This window comes from Anabrus simplex, chromosome 5 (genome assembly GCF_040414725.1).
Source record: "Anabrus simplex isolate iqAnaSimp1 chromosome 5, ASM4041472v1, whole genome shotgun sequence".
NCBI lineage: Eukaryota > Metazoa > Arthropoda > Insecta > Orthoptera > Tettigoniidae > Anabrus > Anabrus simplex.
In genome coordinates, this window is record NC_090269.1 from 184,641,866 (window position 1) to 184,666,506 (window position 24,641).

Genomic DNA, 24,641 nt, shown 5'->3' on the forward strand with positions numbered 1-24,641 from the left:
GATTTGTAAGAACAATCAGTATCCCGATTATTCACCTTACAGGTTTGAGTTTGAGGCTGATGATGCCCTTAATATGGGCAAAACATGTCCCTTGTAAATTTTTATAAGATTTAATTCTTAATTTACTAGATCTCTTTGTATTGAATAGGTGGATATTAAAAATAACACTTGTAACATATTTTGCATTTAAGTGGTATGTTCCAAGCTGTCCGAGGAGGAATGGCGCGGAATGACATTAGTAGAAGAATTAGTTTGAGTGGCGTCTTTAAAAGTAGGAAAGATCACAATATGAAGGTAACGTTGGAATTCAAGAGGACAAATTGAGGCAAATATTCATTTATAGGAAGGGGAGTTAGGGATTGGAATAACTTACCAAGGGAGATGTTCAATAAATTTCCACTGTCATTGAAATCATTTAGGAAAACAACAAATAGGGAATCTGCCACCTGGGTGATCGCCCTAAATGCAGATCAGTATTGATTGGTTGATTGAAGAGTTGATCAAGGGAAGTCAAACAGATAGATGACAGTGAGGAGCCTGACTCAACGAACTGGAAGGAATGCTAGGACTTAGCTGAGGGCCCAATGTTTGCCAATCCACACTGCAAAGTTAAGATCACCTGGGTCCAGTTTTAGTTCCCTCTTATGACATGGGTGTTATTTTACCACCCCCACCAGAGGGGGCTTACTCAAAGTCTTAATATTCTACCCGAGACAGAGAGACTGACTAGACAGTCAGAGAAATGAATATTAAAAAGATGAAGGTAGTAAAGGTAGAAATAGAAATGATGATGAATGTGCACAGACACCTCTCAGGTAACTCAGGGGACACCATGTTAGTCTAGCTCTACACCGAGCCAAATCTGTTCTGGGCGATTTACGACAAAAGAGTAGCATTACAAAAATGTTGCAAGGTGGGCTGAGAAGACTTGGGAGAAAGGAGATGAGCTGCTCGACTAAGTGGTATATTACATGTTATAATTCTCATGTTTTGGTCCGTATTGAAATGTACAATGAAGTCAAATAAATATTAAAATTTATTTATTCCACCTATTCAATACATAGATTTTAATTAAGAAATTCAATCTTGAATAAAATTATAGGGACATGTTTTGCCCTTTAATTAAGGGCATCTTCAGCCTTAATCTCAATCTGAAAGGTAATTAATCAGGTACCTGATTGTATTAAAATTACATATGAAAGTGAGGATGATGTTGGAAATGTGCTTCAAATGGTGAGCAAATGGTTAACAATAGTTATGATATTCTTAAAATGAAGCCTTAATAAAGTCATTAAAAAAAATAGGACATTCAAGAAACTGTATAAATTTAAGACTATTTGTTTTTCTAAGACTTTATTAAGGCATTTTAAGAATATAACTACTGTTAACCATTTGATCACCATTTGAAGCACATTTCCAACATCATCCGCACTTTCATATGTAATTTTAATAATACAATCAGGTACCTGATTAATTACCTTTCAGATTAAGGCTGAAGATGCCCTTAAAAGGGCAAAACATGTCCCTATAATTTTATTCAAGATTTAATTTCTTAATTAAAATCTGTACGTATAGAATAGGTGGAATAAATAAATTTTAATATTTATTTAAGTGGAATATTCCGAGCTGTCAGCGGAGAGATGGCATAGGAGGACAACAGTAGATGAATAAGTCTGAGTGGTGTCTGTAAAAGTAGGAAAGATCACAATACGAAGATAAAGTTGGAATTCAATAGAACAAATTGGGGCAAATATTTGTTTATAGGAAGGGGAGTTGGGGATTGGAATAACTTACCAAGGGAGATGTTCAATAAATTTCCAATTTCATTGCAATCATTTAAGAAAAGACTAGGAAAACAACAGATAGGGAATCTGCGACCTGGGCGACTGCCCTAAATCCAGATCAGTAGCGACTGAAAAAAAAAAAAAGTTCAGGCGCAAGTCTCCTTTGAGGCAAATGTCAGACATTTCTTTGTTTTGTGAGGAACTGAACAACAGAACTAAATATTTTTTTCAACTAAGAATGTTGACAGGAACGTAAGTGGTTCAGTTTCCCCACAGGAGTGGGTAAGTGTCCATAAGTTTCAGCCAGGCTAACTCGTAACCGCTCTGCTTGAAAATGTTTTTCGCCTCACAGTCATACTTCAGATCTAGAAACTCCGTCTGAAAAGAGTTATCAAGCTTATCCAAGGCTTCAAACAACAATGGATCTAGAATCCAATCCAGAATTGGAATTTTGGTCAAATCTTCATTCCATGTCAGTTTTTAACTGGTCAAGGTGAACAGTAAAAATTAGAATTTTTGTCTTCATGGAGTTCAGGAGTCTCATTATCTGACACTGAACACCTTCTAAGGGTTGGAAACTGAATCAATATTTACCTTGTGAATATCAAAGTTGGCGTTGAATGATGAAATAATTCCTTTAGCCTTGATAAGGTTCATCTTATTTCCTTGAAGCCTTATACTGACTTTGTTCATTTTTTCAAAAATATCTTAAAGTACGCAAGTTCCAACTTGCGTTGCTTCAAATTCTCACTTAAAACAGGATCAGACGTGTTGAGAAACTCAGTAACCATGTCAAATAATTCAAACAGCGCAAACAGTTTCCTTTGGAAAGCCACCTCACGGCTGTATGTAGAAGCTACCGTTCAAATTCCTCGTCATTTTCATGGCAAAGTTGTCTGAACAGATGGCCAGTGAGAGAATTAGCTTTGATATTGTTGATACCAGTAATAACCAGTTGTAGGGTTTCATGCAGGACATCACTCAATTTTTTCGCAGGTAAGTGTTGACGATGAATCACACAGTGAATAATGATGACCTCTGGCACTTCTTTCTGGTGGGCTAGAAACCAAGCATGGCGACCTGACATGGCAGGAACACCGTCTGTTGTGCAAGTGCTCGTGTTTGTTAGGGGAATCTCTCTTTCCTCAAAATAATTTTGCACCACTTCAAAAATCGACGATCCCTTCATATCAGTGATCAAAGTTCTAGCAAACAACTTTTTCTCGGTAATTTCCTTTTGTTCATTGATAGACCTCACGTAATATAATTAAATGCAATTGCTTTGTTATCAATCACAGTTGATTCATCAATCTACAATGCAAATTTACTTTTCTTTCAACAAATTGGTGAGTGTGGATTCAACATCCATGGTAATTTCGCCTGGCCAGTATTGTTGCTCAAAAGAACCGATTGACTAGCATGATTTCAACAATTTTTTTTTTTTTTGGGTAGCCGGTAAAACAAGAATTTCGCCAACTGTGTGAGGTTTACTACATTTAGCGATCAATAAAGACACCTCATAAGAAGCAAGAAGACCTTTGTCAAGATAGGTTGCCCGTTTTTTAAATAATTCACTCACATTGGGCCGTTTATCAGCGTTAACTTCAAGTTCTTTACCCTTCATCACTGTGTAGTCTTGATAAATTATCTTTCATTTGCCAAGACTTCATGGTTTCATTATTAGTAAATGTTTTATCGCACAAAAGACAATGTGGAAAGCGTGCATTTTGCGGTGACGCGATAAAACCAAATTTTTAACACTCAGAGTATTGACGACACTTCTTTTTTGAAGCAATTGTTCATGCACAAAAACTGATGGCAAGGCACACAAAGGCTAGTTAAGCCTGAAGATGAATAATGTAGATCAATGGCAAGTGTGTTGTGATGGCAGAAGGGGGAGAGGGTTGGGTCACCAGTAGGCCGCACTGAGCTACGGTGGGGACTGTAGAGAGGGGCAAGTGCAGTGAACTCGCCGGCTGAGAACAGCCAGTGACTTGTGCTACCCGGCAACTTCTACTGTACAGTAATTTTAATTTTACTCATCGCCCCCCCACTTATTTATTGCCCCCCCCCCCCCCCCCTGATAACCCAAATCACCCACTTGGGGGCGATCGTCCCCAGGCTGGGAACCACTGCAAAAAGCCTTATCTCCGATTCCACTTCTTTACTCATATTGTCATATATATAAGAAAATGAAGGTCCAATAATACTGCTTTGAGGAGTTCCCGTCTTTATTACAGGGTCAGATAAAGCTTCGCCTACTCTAATTCTGAGATTTATTTTCTAGAAATATAGCAACCCATTCAGTCACTCTTTTGCCTAGTCCAACTGCACTCATTTTTGCCAATAGTTTCCCATGATCCACCCTATCTAATGCTTTACACAGGTCAATTGCAATACAGTCCATTTGACCTCCTGAATCCAAGATATCTCCTATATCTTGCTGAAATCCTACAAGTTGAGCTTCAGTAGAATAACCTTTTCTAAACCCGAACTGCCTTGTATCGAACTAGTTATTAATTTTGCAAACATGTCCATTATAATTAGAAAGATGTCAAAATGACTGGCCTGTAATTTTCAGCTTTATGTCTATCACCATTTCCTTTATATACAGGGGCTATAGTCCATCTTCGTAGTAAGCGTCTTTCTGGACGACCGGAGGTGTGGCCTGGCCTCGTGTGCGAGGAACTATGGGAGCGTTCGCGCTGGTGGTGGGCGAAGAACTTGAACCTTTCCTCCAGCTGACACAGTCGAGTTCAGGCAGCGGACGTAGCCCTGGGAACTGACTGAAATAGTGTGGAAAGCTTAGGCGCGATACGTTCCCGGGTCGGGGTGGTCATTATTCAATGGCTCATCGGTGTACATATATCACACTAACTCAAAGGTGTAGGAATTACTTAATATGATAAACTAGTGAAAATAAAATAGTACCGTACATTGTACAAATCGAGTCTTATATTTCGATTGTCTGCCTTAAACCTTGTCAATTAACTACACAGGCCTTTGAGCATAACATTCTAAAATTTCAGTTCTATTCCAGTACGGAAATACTTCGTAACTTTCGTCGTAAATGTTGGTGACGTCAAGAAATCAGAGGGTCATGCCTAAAAGAATTCATATCGGATGATGCTTTCGACACAACGTGAAATAAATCTCAGTGTATAGTAAAAGTGGAGGTCAATATTTTGGCACTCTGTAGCCTTTAATTTATTCTTATACATTCTTACGAATATGAAATCTGTTATATAAAATTGAAAGGTTTGAACCATGTGGTAGAAAATCAATTGAACATAAGACAGTAACTTGCAACTGGTAATACTGCGAATAAAGGAAGTTCGTTTGAAACACTGTACTGTACTGTATACCAAGGAAAGGCGCATCGGTACGCGCTGTCAGTTCATCAATCGCTTAACGAATAGGAGGAAGTTGTTTCCACTGACAGCCTGGAGATATAATCTACTTAACGTGATTTCTAGTGAAATACGTATAAAAGAGATTAATTAATGCAAATTTGTCGGGAAAATGCAGAGAAGAAGCATTAGTAGAAATACTTCAGCTACTTTCATAAGAACATTAACAATGTCTACTTTTCTTGTCCAAAATATAATAATATATAATACTCTTGAATAACCTGCTATTGTTATGACTGAGAGAACAGGTCTCCTACAGCAACAGCAGCAACAAAAACAACAACGAAAACAGCAACAAATGCTCCGGAACAATAGACAATATAAATCTGTCTCATAAAATCAGAGCAAAAATATTATCGGACTTCTTACGTGTTCTATGATCACGTTTGTTTAATATTCGGAGTTCAGGGATCTTATTTACAAATTATTCAGAATAATCTTCACTCTCGTCTGAATCAGTGTCATCTGAAGTTTCACCGAGGTTGATGTCGGACTGGTCTAATTCTAATTCCTTATGCATGGTGTTGTCACGCTCCCAGTATTCCTGCTCAGTGTCTTTTACGTGGTCGCAACCTTTTTTTCCGTTTGTCTTGCGAATACTGTGCAAGCAATATCCGCAAAGAGCTTCCTTTTTGTCGAGTGTGTCTGCTGTCAAGTCACGAGTGATCTATAAGACAGAGAAATATTTCGTACAGAATAAGCATTTTTATTTATGTTGGGAATAGGAGCGCCTCATTTATGAACAGTGAATGCATTAGAGATGCTATGGCACACATTTTTATGCTAAAAACTAATTATGCTGTATTACTATTAATTGAGATATATTCTTTTTCTTTGCTAGGGGCTTTACGTCGCACCGACACAGATAGGTCTTATGGCGATAGGAAAGGCCTAGGAGTTGGAAGGAAGCGGCCGTGGCCTTAATTAAGGTACAGCCCCAGCATTTGGCTGGTGTGAAAATGGGAAACTTCAGTAATTTCAACTTAGCCCGCACGTAACAACACGCGCCGCTTGAGAGACGTTTTCACTTCAGCGCTAGCCTGGCGACTGGACCTGCTGTAGGAGTGGGGGGACGATAGCTCCCACCACTGCATGCGCAACCATTTCTCGCGCAGGACGCTTTCAACCAAAACGGACTATAATACAGCAACTCTCCATTCATATGGTATAGCTCCTTTATGCAAAGAATAATCAAATAAGTACTTCAGATAATGTATATATCCTAACCCATTGTCTTTAGCATATCCCCGGAAATTTATCATGTTCCTACTGCTTTTCTAGTTTTCAACTTTTGTATCTTATTGTAAATGCCATTGTTAACATATGTAAATTTGAATACTTCTTTAGCATTAGTCACCTCCTCTAGGCGCATGGCGACGGACTGCACATAAATTATTCAAGAAATCTCACTCCGACAGATTGCGAAAAATGACTCACCTGTCAAAATATCTGGTGCCTTCTAGCAAAATCTTTGTTCAGAAACATTATACTTTGTTAGGTTTGGAACATGTTTTTTTATAACACCTTAATGGAACATGTTATCTCAGTGGAACTGGAATGTTGGAACATGTTACTGGAAAATAACAGTTTAACCCTCCTCTACTGCAGAACATAAGAAATGTGACAGATGGAGCGATCTGTATAGTTACAAAATAGTGACAAAGGGATTAGCTGGGTTTGTAACGCAGGGTTTTACACTACCAACACCTTCCAATTCATGCTGCGGTTATCTGTTACGAAAAGACTACACCAAATTGAAGCTCGTCAATGTGGTTAAATATCAATGTTTAGAGTCAATAGAGCTTTTGCACTTATGTTCTTTAATGGGTAAAAACCTATTATATCTTCAGTGTCTGAACGTTTCATTACTAAGGTTACCATCATTGTGTAAAGTGCTGCTATGCCATATGTCAACATTATGTTAGGATTACCAGAGTCTTTTAGTGGGTTAACAATCATTTCGGTTGTACTTGGGCTGAGTGGCTCAGACTGTTAAGGCGCTGGCCTTCTGACCCCAAGTTGACAGGTTCGATCCTGGCTCAGTCTGGTGGTATTTGAAGGTGCTCAAATACGTCAGCCTTTTGTTGGTAGATTTATTGGCACGTAAAAGATCTCCTGCAGGACTAAATTACGCTGTGAGGAAATGGCATGACATTCATGACGTGTGCAACACCAAACAATCCTACACCTCTAGAAATACGGACAAAGAAGTATTTACACAAAATGACAAGTGATTCACCTAACGGAACACTTTTTGCCTTTTATGGAGGAAATTCCAAGATCTGATAAAAGGCAAGAGAGGATTAGCGAAGCTCTGGTAATTACCAGTCAGTCTACCATGAAATGTATCAAACATATACTCTCAGTAGGATTCCATTATGTTTTAAGTAGAAATCTTAGCAGTGACGACATTGAACTCCTATTTATCCACCTGCACAGGAGAGGTGGTTTCGAATTATACGATATATCCATCGGTTACTTCCAACATCGAACATCAAGTTTTCAAGACCTTGGACGTGATGAGGAATACGGTAATCCAGAAAGATGTGGAGTCTGCCAAGTTTACATTTTCCCTGGAGGTTTTCCAGGTGTTAGATGAATCCACTGAAGGTATATGTTTTATATTTTCATCAATATATTATAGTACTGACAAATTATTCACTTAAGCTATTGGATTTGTCTCAGCTATTATGTGATAATATTTCAAATTTGATCCATGGTGTGCATTTTGTTACTTTTAGAGGTTCCCATCAGCATGGAACTGTCTTATTTAACAATGGTTGCCGGCTATTTAGTAAGAATTGCTGATGAAAACACCAAATGTGACTTTTGTTTGGAACAACTCTCTTCACAAGGAACAGACAGACCACTGATGTATTTAATTAAAGCACAAGATCCAAAAGGACTACGTTACCCATCCAGGAAATTAGTTGCATTTTTGAGAATTGTTTTGAAATTCAAACAGAAATGCATGAAGTATTTAGAACACACAAACCTTGTTAAAAAGCCCAAATGCCTCATTGTGCCTAAATTTATTGAAGTGTTTAAGTGTCAAAGCTGCGAGCAAGAAAAACCTGTGTGATATTGTGTCAACATTTTTGAAACCTATATTAGATAATCAGGCATTGAAAGTTACTAATAAAAATGACATCTGCACAACCTTTATAAAAAAACACTGAACAGGAAAGTCTTGAAAATGTAAACGCTAGAGCTGGGTCGGTTCTTCAAACTATTATAGACTGACAGGAACGTAATACATCAAGTATTACGTGATTTAACCTAGATCTGCCCAAAAAACATTTTTGCATGAATTTGAAGATTAATGGTATTACTGGCAAGATGATGTGTTTACAGTGTACTATGTCTTCTGGTATGGGCTAGAATAAATTTGTTACTTTCATTGACCTGTCTCAGTCCTAGTTATCCTTGGCTTCGACAATATGAAAGTGGCTGCGGTATGAGTGATGGTAGTAATGCCATTCCTTATGCAGCCATTCCCTGGTATGAATGGTGTGAAAATGTCACTCATAGGGTCGGTTGGTGTACGCATTTCAGTGGGCTTGGCAGACTGATATGCAATAGCATATAGTGAGGAAAGCAACGGGAAACTACCTCACTCATTTCCCTAGTACGCCTCTTCAGTGACACCTAAGCAATCTATGACCGCTAATGGTGGACTTTTTGAGGATCCAACCAGCCTTCGGGCTGAATACCCAACAAACAAACAAACAAACAAACAAACAAACAAACAAACAAACAAACAAACAAACAAACAAACCTATAGGTTGTATGATGATCCCCAATGTTAAGTATTTCAGGACCAGGTACGTTGCATAGACAGGAGGGGGTGTCCTATAAAAAAGGACAGTGGGCAAAAGGGGTATGATAAGAAAAATGTGTATCAATCAATCAATCAATCAATCAATCAATCCTGATCTGCATTTAGGGCAGTCGCCCAGGTGGCAGATTCCCTATCTGTTTTTTTCCTAGCCTTTTCCTAAATGATTTCAAAGAAATTGGAAATTTATTGAACATCTCCCTTGGTAAGTTATTCCAATCCCTAACTCCCCTTCCTATAAATGAATATTTGCCCCAGTTTGTCCTCTTGAATTCCAACTATCTTCATATTGAGATCTTTCCTACTTTTATAAACGCCACTCAAACTTATTCGTCTACTAATGTCATTCCACGCCACCTCTCTGCTGACAGCTCGGAACATACCACATAAACTGTATATAGGATAATATTTTTTTTGTTTATTTCCACCTATTCAATACATTACAAGATGTTGGCATTTACTTTAAAACATTATTCAGATGAAAAAAATATTATCCTATATACAGTTTATGAAACTTTCAATACGGACAAAAAATGATTTTCATCACTTGTAATAACATACCACATAGTCGAGTAGCTCGTCTCCTTTCTACCAAGTCTTCCCAGCCCAAACTTTGCAACATATTTGTAACACTACTCTTTTGTCGGAAATCACCCAGAACAAATCGAGCTGCTTTTCTTTGGATTTTTTCCAGTTCTTGAATCAGGTAATCCTGGTGAGGGTCCCATACACTGGAACCATACTCTAGATGGGGTCTTACCAGAGACTTATATGCACTCTCCTTTACATCCTTACTACAACCCCTAAACACCCTCATAACCATGTGCAGAGATCTGTACCCTTTATTTACAATCCAATTTATGTGATTACCCCAATGAAGATCTTTCCTTATATTAACACCTAGATACAATGATCCCCAAAAGGAACTTTCGCCCCATCAACGCAGTAATTAAAACTGAGAGGACTTTTAGTATTTGTGAAACTCACAACCTGACTTAACCCCGTTTATCAACATACCATTGCCTGCTGTCCATCTCACAACATTTTCGAGGTCATGTTGCAGTTGCTCACAATCTTGTAACTTATTTATTATTCTATAGAGAATAACATCATCCGCAAAAAGCCTTACCTCTGATTCCACTCCTTTACTCATATCATTTATATATATAAGAAAACAAAGGTCCGATAATACTGCCTTGAGGATTTCCCCTCTTAATTATTAAAGGGTCAGATAAAGCTTCACCTACTCTAATTCTCTGAGATCTATTTTCTAGAAATATAGCAACCCATTCAGTCACTCTTTTACCTAGTCTAGTTGCACTCATTTTTGCCATTAGTCTCCCATGATCCACCCTATCAAATGCTTTAGACAGGTCAATCGCGATACAGTCCATTTGACCTCCAGAATCCAAGATATCTGCTATATCTTGCTGGAATCCTACAAGTTGAGCTTCAGTGGAATAACCCTTCCTAAAACCGAACTGCCTTCTATCGAACCAGTTGTTAATTTCACAAACATGTCTATAATCAGAAAGAATGCCTTCCCAAAGCTTACATACAATGCATGTCAAACTTACTGGCCTGTAATTTTCACCTTTATGTCTATCACCCTTTCCTTTATACACAGGGCCTACTATAGCAACTCTCCATTCATTTGGTATAGCTCCTCCAACCAAACAATAATCAAATAAGTACTTCATGTCATTCTAACGTTATATTATTCTTAATTCCAATCTAATACAAGCAGTCTGATTACAATATGAATTGTTAGAGTTTGAACTGAAGGGAATACAGTAAAATGTAAGACTTTTTGTGGCATACCCTGCACCTTGTTTGCTTCCCTTGGGATTCAATCATGTGGTCATATCTGCAATCAGCATTTTCTAGCGACAATGGACTGTGCTTTTTGCTGTTTTTCGTTCAATGGATTGCAAGAGAACAACAGCCACTAGTCTTCAAAAGTCAATGATCCAATTTACCTCTGCTCAGTTTGTGGATCTGCCAAGCATTCTGCTCACACACATCAATACAGTGCGTGATAAGAGGACAGTACCACTTTTTTCCTCGAACTGAAATGTGATAGAGACGTTTTGGTCAGATCTATCAACGCCCCCCATTCCACAATTAAATGAATTGAAAATTTCTGCTTGCTCTGCAGTCACACTAATTTGCTCAGTTCTGAATACCTCTTGGTGAGACACGGAAGCACTGAAACTGTCAAATTCCACCGTAGTCTTCGACATAGTTGAGTAGAGTTCAAATTTTAGTCAATGTTGCAATTGTGTTGGACATTAAGTCCCCTCCTCTAACTCGACCTTTTCTCGCCTGTACCATACTGGTATCGGGTATAAATACAGGCAAATGTGCAAGCAGGCAGGCAGTTCAGGAGTAGAAGGTACTGTATGAGCGTGCTTCAATTGCTTCTCGTCGCTTCAAGTTTTATATTTTCATTGTGTCTTTACTGCGTTTCCACGACAGGCCTAGCAAGCCAATGGTAGCGTATTAACATCACTTTCAACAATCAAACGAGCCTCAGATCGAATGTAAAACCAATACCAAAAGTGTCAAAGCCTTTGTGCAGATCTGTCAGGTATGACGGCCAAAATGGCTCCGATGATAGACAAATCTGTTCAAAGTAAAATATAAGAATTGGGACTATTAATGTAGTATCCTTAGAAAAAATGCAAGAATTCAAGAAATTACATGGATAATAACAGAGAGCAACATACCGATAATTGGACTAGGTGAAATAAAAAGGGAGTGGTAGTAAGGTGCTGGTGAGGGGATATAAAATGTGGTGGTGAGGAAGAGATAAAAAAGAAATGGTGTTGCAATAATAGTGGCTAAAGAACTGGCCAACAAAGTACTCAATGTGGATTATGTTTGGGACAGAATAAAAGTTCAGTTAATGATGGAAGGAAATATCCTTGATATAATCCAGGTTTATACGCCTCAAAAAGGTTGTGAAACAGATGAAAAGGAAGAGTTTCACTAAACTGGAGGATGCTGTAACATCTAACAATATGGAACAGTTATAGGAAGCCACAAAGAAGATCAAAGAAATGATAAAGGGGAGATGTTGTTAGACTATGTTTGAGAAATAAATGGATCATTGGTATAAGAAAAGAGATAGTCACAAGTTTACCAGATACAGTTGAAACTTGCAACAGAAATCCATAATTGATTATATAATAACAGAAGAAATCAGAAGATGCTTGACAGACATGAAAGTGATACCAAGCATTAATCTTGACGGTGACTACAGACTATTGGTGAGGACAATGATGAAATTCAGAAGACAGGCAAAAATCAAGTGCTGGAAACTAGAAGATAGAGAAATCCAAGAGGAATATAGGGAAGAGATTACAACTCGACTTCCTGAAGATGTTTAGGAAGAATGGAAAAGGTTCCAACAGACTTTAGTCGTCAAAGCAGCAGAAGAAACCTGTGGAAGGATATCAAGAAAAGTCAGACACAAAGAAACTCCATGGTGGAATGAGAGAATTGCAGATGCAGTCAAGAAGAAGAATAATGAGTGGAGAGAATGGTTCAGAAAGAGAACGGAACATAACAGAGACAAATGGAAACGACTAAACACAGCAGCAAGGAAAATTATAGCATTGGCTAAAAAGATGCCCTGGGAAAAATTTTCAAAAGAGATAGAAGATAATTATAAGAATGACCAGAAAATATTATACCGCACATTAGGTAACGGACGCACATTAGGTAACAGAAGGAAGAAAAAAGAAAATACATCAAAAGTCATCAACAAAGATGGGAAACCTGTGTGGGAGGAAAAAGAAGTTTTAAAAGTATGGAAAGAATACTCCCAAAATGTACATGAGGGACAAAATGAAAAAAATGAACCCAAGGAAATAGATGAAGATAAAATAACTATCACCATTACAGTGGAAGGGATGAATAAACTATCAGATGAAATAGGAAGAAAGATCTACAAATGTCAGATGTAGAAAAAGCTGTATTAGAAATGAAAAATGGCAAAGCTCCTGTAATAGATGACATCACAGTGGAAATGATTAAAGCTGCAGGACCTATTGGAATGCAGTGGCTGTATAGAATAATGAAGATAGTATGAACTGACCGAGAGATTCCTGACGATTGGACAAGGGCAATTATTGTAACTATCTTTAAAAAAAGGTAATAAGGCACTTTGTGAGAACTACATATGAAGCTCATTTCAATCATCTTTTCTTTCCAATACTTGCACAGCTGAGAATCAACATGGCTAAGTGAGAGTATGGTGTGACTGTAGAAACCCAGGAAACAATTTCAATAATATAGAAACTGGAGAAGGTCTACATCAACAATCCCAACGAAGGACATAAAACTGCTGAAGATTAGTTTACCTTGAATAGTTTACAATATTGATTAAACAGTCCTTCTCAGTAACCATTGGGACTTTTAATTTAATAAACCGGTATCTAGGCACAAGAAAATAAAAAAATTGATGATTTCTTGCCTTCTTCCCAATTTATTGCATTCGGCACTTATGTGAATCTGGCCTAGTTTTAAGACACTAACTTCATATGAAGGGATGTACACCAGTTCCTATGGTGGTTGGTACTGTGGTGTGTTGTACGTAGATGGAGAAGAATTAAGATGAGCATTAAAACCATATCTCAGAGCCAAAGGAATTAATATATATAATTATTTATTAGTAGCACTCGAATGAGTATGAGTATTAAATTTGTGTTGATTTATATTTTGCTGTATTCTGTTAGAGTTTTTAGTCTGTTTTTTTCACTTGAGTGGATGGTAGCGGTCGCACTTTTCCTTACACAGTGTACAAACAGTCATCTGTAGGATTGTGGAATTTTGTTGTTGCGCATATTTTGTGGTATCGCCTATCTTGTTATGACGTCTTTGTTCTTGAAGTTGTCTGGTCCAGTTACGATTGATCATGGCGGCGGCGCCGTAGAATTTGGGGTCTATTTCTGTGTGTTTCTTAAGAAGTTTTCTCTGAAGCTCTTGGAATGGGCTGGTAGATGACAGTGGTAGACTGAGTCATAGATCTTCAATGAAGCAGGTTTCCCATGCCAGCACATAAACAAGTCTGGAGGGTGCCAGATTACCTACTCCTAGGGCCTTCTTGCTTTGACTCTTTCTATTCTCTCCAAGTCACCGATTGTCAGGTTGTCCCATATTATTTCGATTCCGTATGTGACAACTGGGGTTATTACGGTCTTGAATAAAGTTATCGCTGTGTTAAGGGATAGCATAGATATACAGTAGAGTCTCGTTAATCCAAACTAATTAGGACCGGAGCCTGTTCGGATTACAAAATTTTCGGATTAACCGGAAAATATTTTCTAATAATAATGTTATCGCTTTCGTGTCCCACTAACTACTTTTACGGTTTTCGGAGACGCCTAGGTGCCGGGATTTTCTCCCACAGGAGTTCTTTTACGTGCCAGTAAATCTACTTACACGAGGCTGGCATATTTGAGCACCTTCAGATACCACCGGACTGAGCCAGGATCGAAACTGCCAAATTGGGGTCAGAAGGCCAGCGCCTCAACCGTCTGAGGAAAATAGTTTCTACAATACAGTATATACTGTAATTTGAAATGTCCATTCTTTAGCAGTTACATTAATAAAATACAAAATTACAGTAGGGTATTTAAGAAACCGTACAGGAGGAAACGACAATGAAAATGACATTAGCGAGTGAATGGAAGCTGACTGTCATCAATTACAAACAGAACAAGAAATTGTAGCTATGGTGGGGAAAGAATCTGGAGTTGATGAGGAACAGAGTGACGACGAAGAAGACCACATGAACAACTAGTGTCACATTCAGATGCCGTGGCCGCCTTATAACTTGCCATACGCTACGTCGAGCAACACTCCACTGCTGCTCCCACTGATGTGATGTTTATGAGATGCTGGTTTAACACTGCATCTTTGAGTAGGTTCCAATCACTACAGCAAAAGTAACTAACAGACTTTGTAAAGATAAATGGCGATTGATGGTTTATGATGTGTAATTATGTTTACATTAAGTTATTCTAGTAAAATATGACTAATAAAATGCAAGTAAATCTTCATTCTATAATATGTTCTTTCATTTCAATAAGGAGAATTATTTAAAAAATTGAATACTTCAGTTCGGATTAACCGGACTTTCAGATTAACGGGACTCTAGTGTATTCTTGATATTGTGAATGGCTTTGATTGCTGCTGCTGTTCTGTCCATAACGTGGTTATTGAAGGATGTCATGCTCGTTCGGAACGTGATGCCCATGTATCTGAATTTCTTGACTATTTCTAGCGTTTTATTTTTTAATGATATAGCGTCATCCTTGGCCGTCTTGCCACCTTTTCTGTACACCATCTGTACTGTCTTCCTGGTTAATTTCAAATTTGTTATCTGAAGCCCAAGCTTCTAACTTCATCATCGTCGTCTGCAGTTCTGCCTTTGAACTCCATCCCAGTGTCATGTCATCAGCGTACATTATTGGAGTAGTCTCAGGAGATGACAGAGGAATTAAACTCTGTTAAAATCCACAGCTGCCAATCAAATCTTGAGCCCTTTGCAACAAAGACCAATACACTGACCATTCAGCCAAAAAGTCTAACAATGATAATATGATCATGAACCATACAACTTTTACAATTGCATTAAAAGTAATTTGGCAGCCCCTAATTGCTATTTGATCAGTTCCATTGTCACCAAAAATACTGATATCAAGGAAGTTGCTCACAATTACAACCTGCAAAAAAAAATGAATGCTGTATAATATGAATCAGCTTTGCAGTGCCTTCTACACAGTGAGCTGAGCTGATTGGTATCTAAGTGATACTAAAAACATGATGAAATAATTTAAGTTTTTCGCAACATAAATGTGCAATTTCCAGCTCTCTAAGTCTAATAATAATAATAATAATAATAATAATGTTATTTGTTTTACGTCCCACTAACTGCTTTTACGGTCTTCGGAGACGCCGAGGTGCCGGAATTTAGTCCCGCAGGAGTTCTTTTACGTGCCAATAAATCTACCGACACGAGGCTGTCGTATTTGAGCACCTTCAAATACCACCAGACTGAGCCAGGAACGGACCTGCCAAGTTGGGGTTAGAAGGCCAGCGCCTTAATCGTCTGAGCCACTCAGCCAGGCACTCTCTAAGTCTTGCCTAGCAGATCAAGTCTTATTTGACCCTTGACGTGACCAATAATTTATCCATCAAGTAGTAACTAAGAGTTATGCAGCCAACAGCACTAACCAGCAGCAGCTAAACAGAAATAACCTTTCACACATAGGGTAAGCATTAGTTTACCAGAATATGGTAGATCAAACCCTTTCTCATATTGGAAACTAGCCAGTATATCTTCATCACAATTACAAAGACTGTTTATGCTATGAAACTTACCTTATTGTTGCTGCTTTGCATCCAAGGAATCAGATTGTCGATAAACTGTCCAATATCACTACATTCAATTGAATTATCCGGGTCTGCCAAGTATGTAATGAGGTTGTTTGCAATAACTAATTTCATTTTTGTATCAGTCGTAGTCAGCAATGGCATAAAGCCATCCATGTCACTAGGATTCATTGCCATTTTTATTCGTTGTCAGATTCACAACACGTAAAAAGAAAAACAACAGCCAGGTATTTCTTACACTACCGCACTGAAATGAACCATCAACACCTGAGTAATAGATGGATTGCAACTAAAACTTGCATTCTCAGTCACATTAAATCCACTTCCCTCAACTGAAAACTATCTGCCCAATATCCCTTAAAAGGCCAAATATTTTATCACAAAAATATATCACAAAATCACTAAATAAAACTTCATTATAAAGTCCAACATCTAAACACAATTCTGCACATTTAGTAAACTTGCACAAACTTAACACACTTCAGCATTGCAGGCAATTACACACAACACAGTAACTGGAAGTCGAATACACCATCTGTAAAAGAGAGAAAATTTAATTCAGTCTCTAAGAAAAAAAATAGAATAGAAAGAAATATAATTTTTTGAAGAATATTTTTAAAAACCCACACACACACACTAATTTTATAAAGTTGGGAAAATATTTAACATGAAATCTTATACCATTTTCCAGAACTACTTTACCATCATTATTCACGCAATCTTAACAACATTCAAGAAACTACAATTGCTTGTTCTCAAGTAATGCTGGCAATTTTCTGATTTTCACTGAACACTCATGAATTAAAAATAAAATACTGTTCAATGGAAAATACAAAAAGTGTTTAAATATATAAGAAAACACAAATCATAACAGTGAAATAATTTGCTCGATAGCCACATGCTAATGTAACAAAGAAATGGCTACCAGTTAACTGGGTCCCTCTGTACTCTTAATATGTTCGGGTTTCAAAGCAGTTACAGGCCTACTCTGGTAGTTTTTAAGTATGTACTGTATATACATATTAAAGACATTTTAAACACACATAGCTAATGAAGATTCATAGGTTGAGATAAAAGTACATGGCCACAGGAGAAACTGCCTGCCATCCGTACTTTGGGAAACCTCAAACAAAATCACCAACATTGGGAATTCTCATTTGAACTGCAGGAAGACCAGGCAGCTTGCATGGCTGCAGTATTTTTCCAGAAATACAGGCACTACCTCCACCATCACAACCTATGTAAGTAATGGTTACTTCTGCTTGACAGACTTGCTGTATAATAAGTGAAATGTTGATATTCATCAGAAAGTGACAGGACCTAAACAGTCAGAAGATAATTTTTCAGTACTACCATGCCAGTTAAATATCACAATCTTCACATCTGACACTCCAACAGTCCCTGAAACTGCAAACGTCACCAATAAAAGAAAGCAGTGTTGGTAACCTGCTCTATACCCTTTCTTAGCCAAGGTCTGGATTACTTCACAATTATTATTAGGCCTTTTAATCTGTTAATTAGTGGACCTCAATTTTCACTTCAAAGCATTCTCATAACTATACCTAAATTCAGATTTTCAGTTCCTTTAAAGTCATTTGTTTTTTTTTTTTTTTTTTTTGTTTTTTTTTTACAATGTGCTTTACATTGCATCAACACAGAGAGGTCTTATGGCAATGATGGGAAAGGAAAGGGCCAAGAGTGGGGAGGAATCTACCATGGCCTTAAGGTACAGCCCCAGCATTTACCTGGAGTGAAAACGAGCCATGGAAAAACCATCTACAGGGCTGCCAACAATGGGATCTGAAACCTACTATTTCCCAAATGTAAGCTGCTTCAAAGCAACTCATGACAATGAAAGTGTGAAGAAATGATCCAAAATCATACTGAACTACCACTGGTGCAATGATGTGCAGGTAACTTGCCATTCTAAGTATCTGCCAAATAAAATATGGCAAAGGTATTTCATACCAGGTTTGGCCCCGTCACTTGAAATACTCTAACCATGTAACGACGACAGGACCAGAAAATATGGAGAAGTTCATCATTCACAGAAAATCAAGGGACAGAGGCCACAAGGATGAGTCCCAACAAGGTGGATCAGCCAGATTCCAGTACATGTGAAAGAACAATGCATGATGTAATAAGGGCAGTTAATGACAGAATTAGAGAAAAATGATCTATATCACAATGATCATCACACCACCTACAGGAGGTCAGGATTGAAGAGAGATTCCCCCACAGTCAAGACCCACATATGGCTTATGTTTCCTTCCTAGCCACTTACCTTACTTCTTCACTTGATGAACAACTGCTGACTAAACAAACCGAGGTGTGTGTATATTAATTATTGGTCTGCACACATTCTGGACAGTGACCAAACCCACTGGTCTAACACATCAGGTACATAGCATACAGCCTCTCGAAGGGAGTTTATCCCATGTAGTGGGACACTGTTTCGTGTCAGACCATTGGCCTACAGGAAAGGAGATATTATTTGGCAGTTGGTAATGAAATGAGTTGAATTCTGGGAGTGATACTACACTAATGAATTTCAGCCAATGGTAGGCATACTAGTTCTTCACTGAAGATGTATGGAAGAAGTTGCAAGATTTCTGATATTTTGCTATTGAAGTAAATATCAACGGCGCACGAGCAGTACCTCATATCCCACAATATTCTTCCTATCCATTATTTTCCTAAAGACTGGTCACGCCTCCCAGCCACACACTGATATGCAGTCCATCAGGGCAATGTTTATTGCGTTCATTTTCCTATGCCGATATGTAAAAGAAAATTAACATTATTGTACTGTACTGTATGAATGTATTTTTCTTATTTTCATGAAGTATTTATGCACTCCTACAGTATAATGCATTTAAGGTTCATTTTCCTTTACACATCAGAACAGGAAAATGAACATTATGAACCTTGTTCCAATGGACTGCATATACATGTGTGACTGGGATGCCATGACTAGTCTTAAGGAAGATAATAGACTGGAAGAACATTATGAGATACAAGGTCTCGCTCATGCACCGCTGATATTTATTTTTAGAGCAAAATATTGGAACTATATATTTCTGAGGAGGAAGGAGGGTTCCCCCCAGCAATAGGACTGAACACGTTTCAACTACACATTATACTGTGCAAGGTTTCTAAGATTCATATTCCTAAACTGTGCACTTCATGCGAAGGTGGGAGAGTTGCATACCTATACAAAATATGGCACCAACGGGGATTGGATATCTTTACGCAAAATACAGTTGTTCTTGTGGAAAAAGTTTAATTCCGAGCTGTTTTCTGTTCTGCAGGAGTGATACCAAGAACTTTCTATTTCCCAGTTGGCTAATTAGGCCTACACCTAATCTTATTTTGAGCAAAACTGTATTCCCTACTGGGAAGGATTACAAATTAAAATACAAGAGCACAATGTTAAGAAAAGGGAAACAATACAACTTTCAGAGGAATGGTCGTAAATGAAGTGACTATGATTTAGGCCTATTTATGAAGTAGTTAAGCAACACTAATAGCTGAAATAAGAGACTACTGGTATAGAAATAGTGCTATTCCTGTAGAGGAACATCACACACATGAAGTGATTTATCCCCACAGAAAGAGAAGTAGTAGTAATTTCATGTGGCTATTTCTAGCCGAGTGCAGCCCTTGTAAGGCAGGCCCTCCGACAAGGGTGGCCGGCATCTGCCATGTGTAGGTAACTGCATGTTATTGTGGCGGAGGATAGTGTTGTGTGTGGTATGTGTGAGTTGCAGGGATGTTGGGACATCACAAACAACCAGTCCTCGGACCACTGGAATTAACCAAAGAGGGTTAAAGACCCGACCTGGCCGGGAATCAAACCCAGGATCCTCTGAACCGAAGGCCAGTACGCTGACCATTCAGCCCAAAAGTCGGACTAGAAAGAGAAGTGAAATACATATATCCATATATCATTCTACAAATGTCTATCTCAGCTAAAATCATGAAATGGTGGTGTATTTAGAGCTTGTTTTTAAAAGGCATAATTTTGACTCATTTCAATAATCTAGAATTTTTAAGTTCACACACTTATCATTACTACAGTACCGGGCAAGTTGGCTGTGCCGTTAGGATTGCACAGTTGTGAGCTTGCATTTGGGAGATAGTGGGTTCGAACCCCACTGTCAGCAGCCCTGAAGATGGTTTTCCATGGTTTCCCATTTTCACACCAGGCAAATGCTGGGGCCATACCTTAATTAAGGCCACGGCTGTTTCCTACCCACTCCTAGCCATGTGTTAGTGCGACGTAAAGCAAATTGTAAAAAAACGTATTATAACTTCATCAGAACCAATCTCTGAGAAAGATTTTCTAACAAATATGGTTACAATGCATGATCTCTTAATTGAGGATCATGTGATGGCAGAATATATGAAGACAACTATTCTCTAAGGACTAACACTGTACTTGCAAGCAAGGGTGAGCATACCTGGGGGCAAGGTGCGGACGCGGCCCCCTCCTAGCTCTCAGGGAAAGGAAAAAATCTAATATAGTCAGCTGATTTTCTTTCAAGAAAATGGTTTAAAAATCGGTATTACGGTACGTAGAAGTGGTAGGGGATACCGTGTGTGGTATTTTACCGTGGAATACAAGTCGACACTCATGTTCCAAAATATTAAAAATACTACATACCCCCAGGTCTAGCCCCCCCCACAATCTATCCTATGGGCGCCCATGCTTGCAAGTTATTTCTGAACTCATGTGTTAAGTTAAATCAGAAAAATAGTCTAAGGCACTTGTCACAAAATTACTCAAAAGCCATAGGGGCCTAACTGAATAGTTTTATCCTGGGCAATAGATATTTCTCAACTGAGTATCCATTACTGATCAAAGTGAGTTTTCTGGAATTTCAAATTACTCTATGAAAAAACATACAAACCTATTTCAATTCAAGAATCTTACGGTTTTCTTGGATATTTCAAATTACACCATGAAAAAGCACAAATTTCAATTCAAGAATCATGTTAAACATAGGCCTTCTACTACAGGCACCAAGTTTATGGTATGGAACACTAATATAGACTATTAGATAGGTTAAAAAAAAAAAGAACTACCACATTAGGGTATGATGCCTAAAAACAGCCTCTGTCCCATGAATGTATAAACAAGCTTATTTATTTTGGAATATGCTGTTATATTATTTAATAACTTAATCAAATCAGCTGAAATACTTAAGAACATATAACCTTACAGAAATCCTAGAGCAATGTAACAAAATTACTATATTTTTCAGAAATACTGGGATGTGAATCACCGGCAACACATACTAAACATCAAACACAGAAAAGGGAAAGTAACAAGCTACCAGGCACTGAGTATCCATTTCCATCTGTTATAAATGAACCTGGTGAAGAAGGTTACAGATGTTTAAGTTATAGGCTACTGGAGGACGATTTCAAGTTATAGTACAAAAGGACTAATTTACAATTGTATTCTAAGCTCAGGTAAAAGAGGTTAATGTATGAAAAACAAATATTAATTCAAATCGTATTCACAATGTATGGCCAAAAAAAAAAAGAAGAAATTGCTAACAACATTATGCATGTACTGGTACCTGCTGAATAAAGCACAAATACTCCTAAGCACAAGTTACAATTTAGTTTTCCACTGATACATCACATCCAACAGTAATAAATATGTGATTCTTAAAAGACTTGACCTACAAAGTTTTGAGTTTTCAGAAATTGGTACATGTCAAGATCAATAATATGAAAAACTAACAGGCCAACAGATTATATCTACCACACACCACCTGACTAGTTTACTAAGTAGGATTCTCTACAAGTACAATCAATTTCTTGAAAATGAAAAATCAACATACCATTAAGTCAAAACCTAATATTTTTCAAAGGGATGCTAGATCTACCTCCCACACTAATTTCAGGCATTGCTAGTATTCAAATTTAATCTGTACAAAAGTCTACATTTAAGATGAAATTAACAGTTTATCTCCTACTACACAAGACGAAAGTGTAGTAGTATTTTTACCAAGAGAATCTAAAACTGACGGCGCCAAAGGTCAGCTGTGCGCATAACAACACGGATCATCATGAAAACCCACCTTACATTTCGAACCACACAGAAATGGTCCCATTTACAGCTACAAAGGTCTTTTCAATTTTAAAAACAACATGCCTGAGAAAATTCAAATTAAACATGAAAGGAAGTACAAATAATGAAGATTCAATTAGAGTTAGCATAAATCTACAGCCTACTTCCTCAAATTTGAGTGGTAAGGTCACTCAAATAGCCTAACGCAGTACCAAACTCAATTTTAATTTAATCTAGTAACTATGCACAACACTCGACCATTCGTCAGAAATTGCCAGAAACCTAAGTTGATATTCCAAACATTACGGTTACTACAAGTTATAACAAGAATTTCAGGCGATACACAGTAGTTGTAAAGGGATACAAATGTTTACAGTATGCGTAATACTGCAGAAAAGAAGTTACCTGCTAGCAACAAATTCCTTCCATTTTGAAGTATGAAACTGACATTTGACACTATAAACAAATCACGTTTCGAACGTAGCCACCATGTTGCAAGCGGGCATTTTCGCAAAATTTACAATCAGAGATCATCAGTTCCACAGACTCATTAACGGCAGCCGTCAGCCGACACCTTGTTTTTTCACTTATCGAGGACCATGCAGGTAGCGCTAGTGCACTACGACTATCGACAACACTATCGATTTAGGCCGTATCCTCAAAAACAGTAGAGACAATACGCGACACTGAGCGAGATATCGAGGGACAGCTATTGGAGCTCACTCTAGCGGATAGACCTGAACAGTACTGATTCTCACATAAGAGCACGTGTATTTTTGTGTGAAGTTTTTGGTGTTATTTATGCGCTTTCAGTGAGTTGACATAACTAAATAGTAGCGTGTGTCATTCCTTGATATCTCCTCTCAACATGAGGGGAAAGGTATGTGCTGTGTTTGGCTGCAGTAACTATGAAGTAGAGAAAAATGCGCGGTCGTTCTTCAGGTTCCCTCCGGACAAGAACATGTAAGTAATATTGTGTTTGCATATATATTCTTCCAGTGACAGAGATCTCTATAGTACTTCATAATCTTCTGACCTGCTCGACCCATATTTTAACTGGCATAAAATGTAATACGCATATTTTATTGTATAGTGCAGCAGTTAACCTTCAATACCGATGTGTTGTTGTAGGTGTGGTCTGTGGGTTTTGAAATGTCACAGGAGTGATTTGGATAAGGTGAACAAGAAAGAAGGGACGTTACACTTATATACACTGACTGACAGAGCAAATGCAACACCAAGAAGGAGTGGTTCGAAAGGGATGAAAGTTGGGGAAAAAACAGAGACGGCACGGACGAATAATTGATGTTTATTTCAAACCGATATGCAGGTTACACAATGCGCACGCCATCGACTCAGTAGGATGTAGGACCACCGCGAGCGGCGATGCACGCAGAAACACGTCGAGGTACAGTGTCAATAAGAGTGCGGATGGTGTCCTGAGGGATGGTTCTCCATTCTCTGTCAACCATTTGCCACAGTTGGTCGTCCGTACGAGGCTGGGGCAGAGTTTGCAAATGGCGTCCAATGAGATCCCACACGTGTTCGATTGGTGAGAGATCCGGAGAGTACGCTGGCCATGGAAGCATCTGTACAACTCGTAGAGCCTCCTGGGAGATGCGAGCAGTGTGTGGGCGGGCATTATCCTGCTGAAACAGAGCATTGGGCAGCCCCTGAAGGTACGGGAGGGCCACCGGCCGCAGCACATGTTGCACGTAGCGGTGGGCATTTAACGTGCCTTGAATACGCACTAGAGGTGACGTGGAATCATACGCAATAGCGCCCCAAACCATGATGCCGCGTTGTCTAGCGGTAGGGCGCTCCACAGTTACTGCCGGATTTGACCTTTCTCCACGCCGACGCCACACTCGTCTGCGGTGACTATCACTGACAGAACAGGAGCGTGACTCATCGGAGAACACGACGTTCCGCCATTCCCTCATCCAAGTCGCTCTAGCCCGGCACCATGCCAGGCGTGCACGTCTATGCTGTGGAGTCAATGGTAGTATTCTGAGTGGACGCCGGGATTGCAGGCCTCCTACAACCAATCGACGGGAAATTGTTCTGGTCGATATTGGAACAGCCAGAGTGTCTTGCACATGCTGAAGAATGGCGGTTGA

The 24,641-nt window shown here is 38.5% G+C and overlaps 1 protein-coding gene across 1 annotated transcript in view; it reads right to left on the reverse strand.

Annotated features, from left to right (window-relative positions):
- Positions 1 to 23,093, reverse strand: part of chb (chromosome bows) — an 890,037-nt gene extending 866,944 nt beyond the window's left edge. Inside the window, exons 1-2 of the mRNA XM_067147211.2 lie at positions 22,927 to 23,093; positions 16,425 to 16,971 (exon numbers count right to left, since the gene is read on the reverse strand). Of these exons, the coding sequence (XP_067003312.1) occupies positions 16,425 to 16,613 (189 nt within the window). The 5' untranslated portion in view covers positions 16,614 to 16,971; positions 22,927 to 23,093. The remainder of the gene's footprint in view (positions 1 to 16,424; positions 16,972 to 22,926) is intronic.
- Positions 23,094 to 24,641: the final 1,548 nt, after the last annotated feature.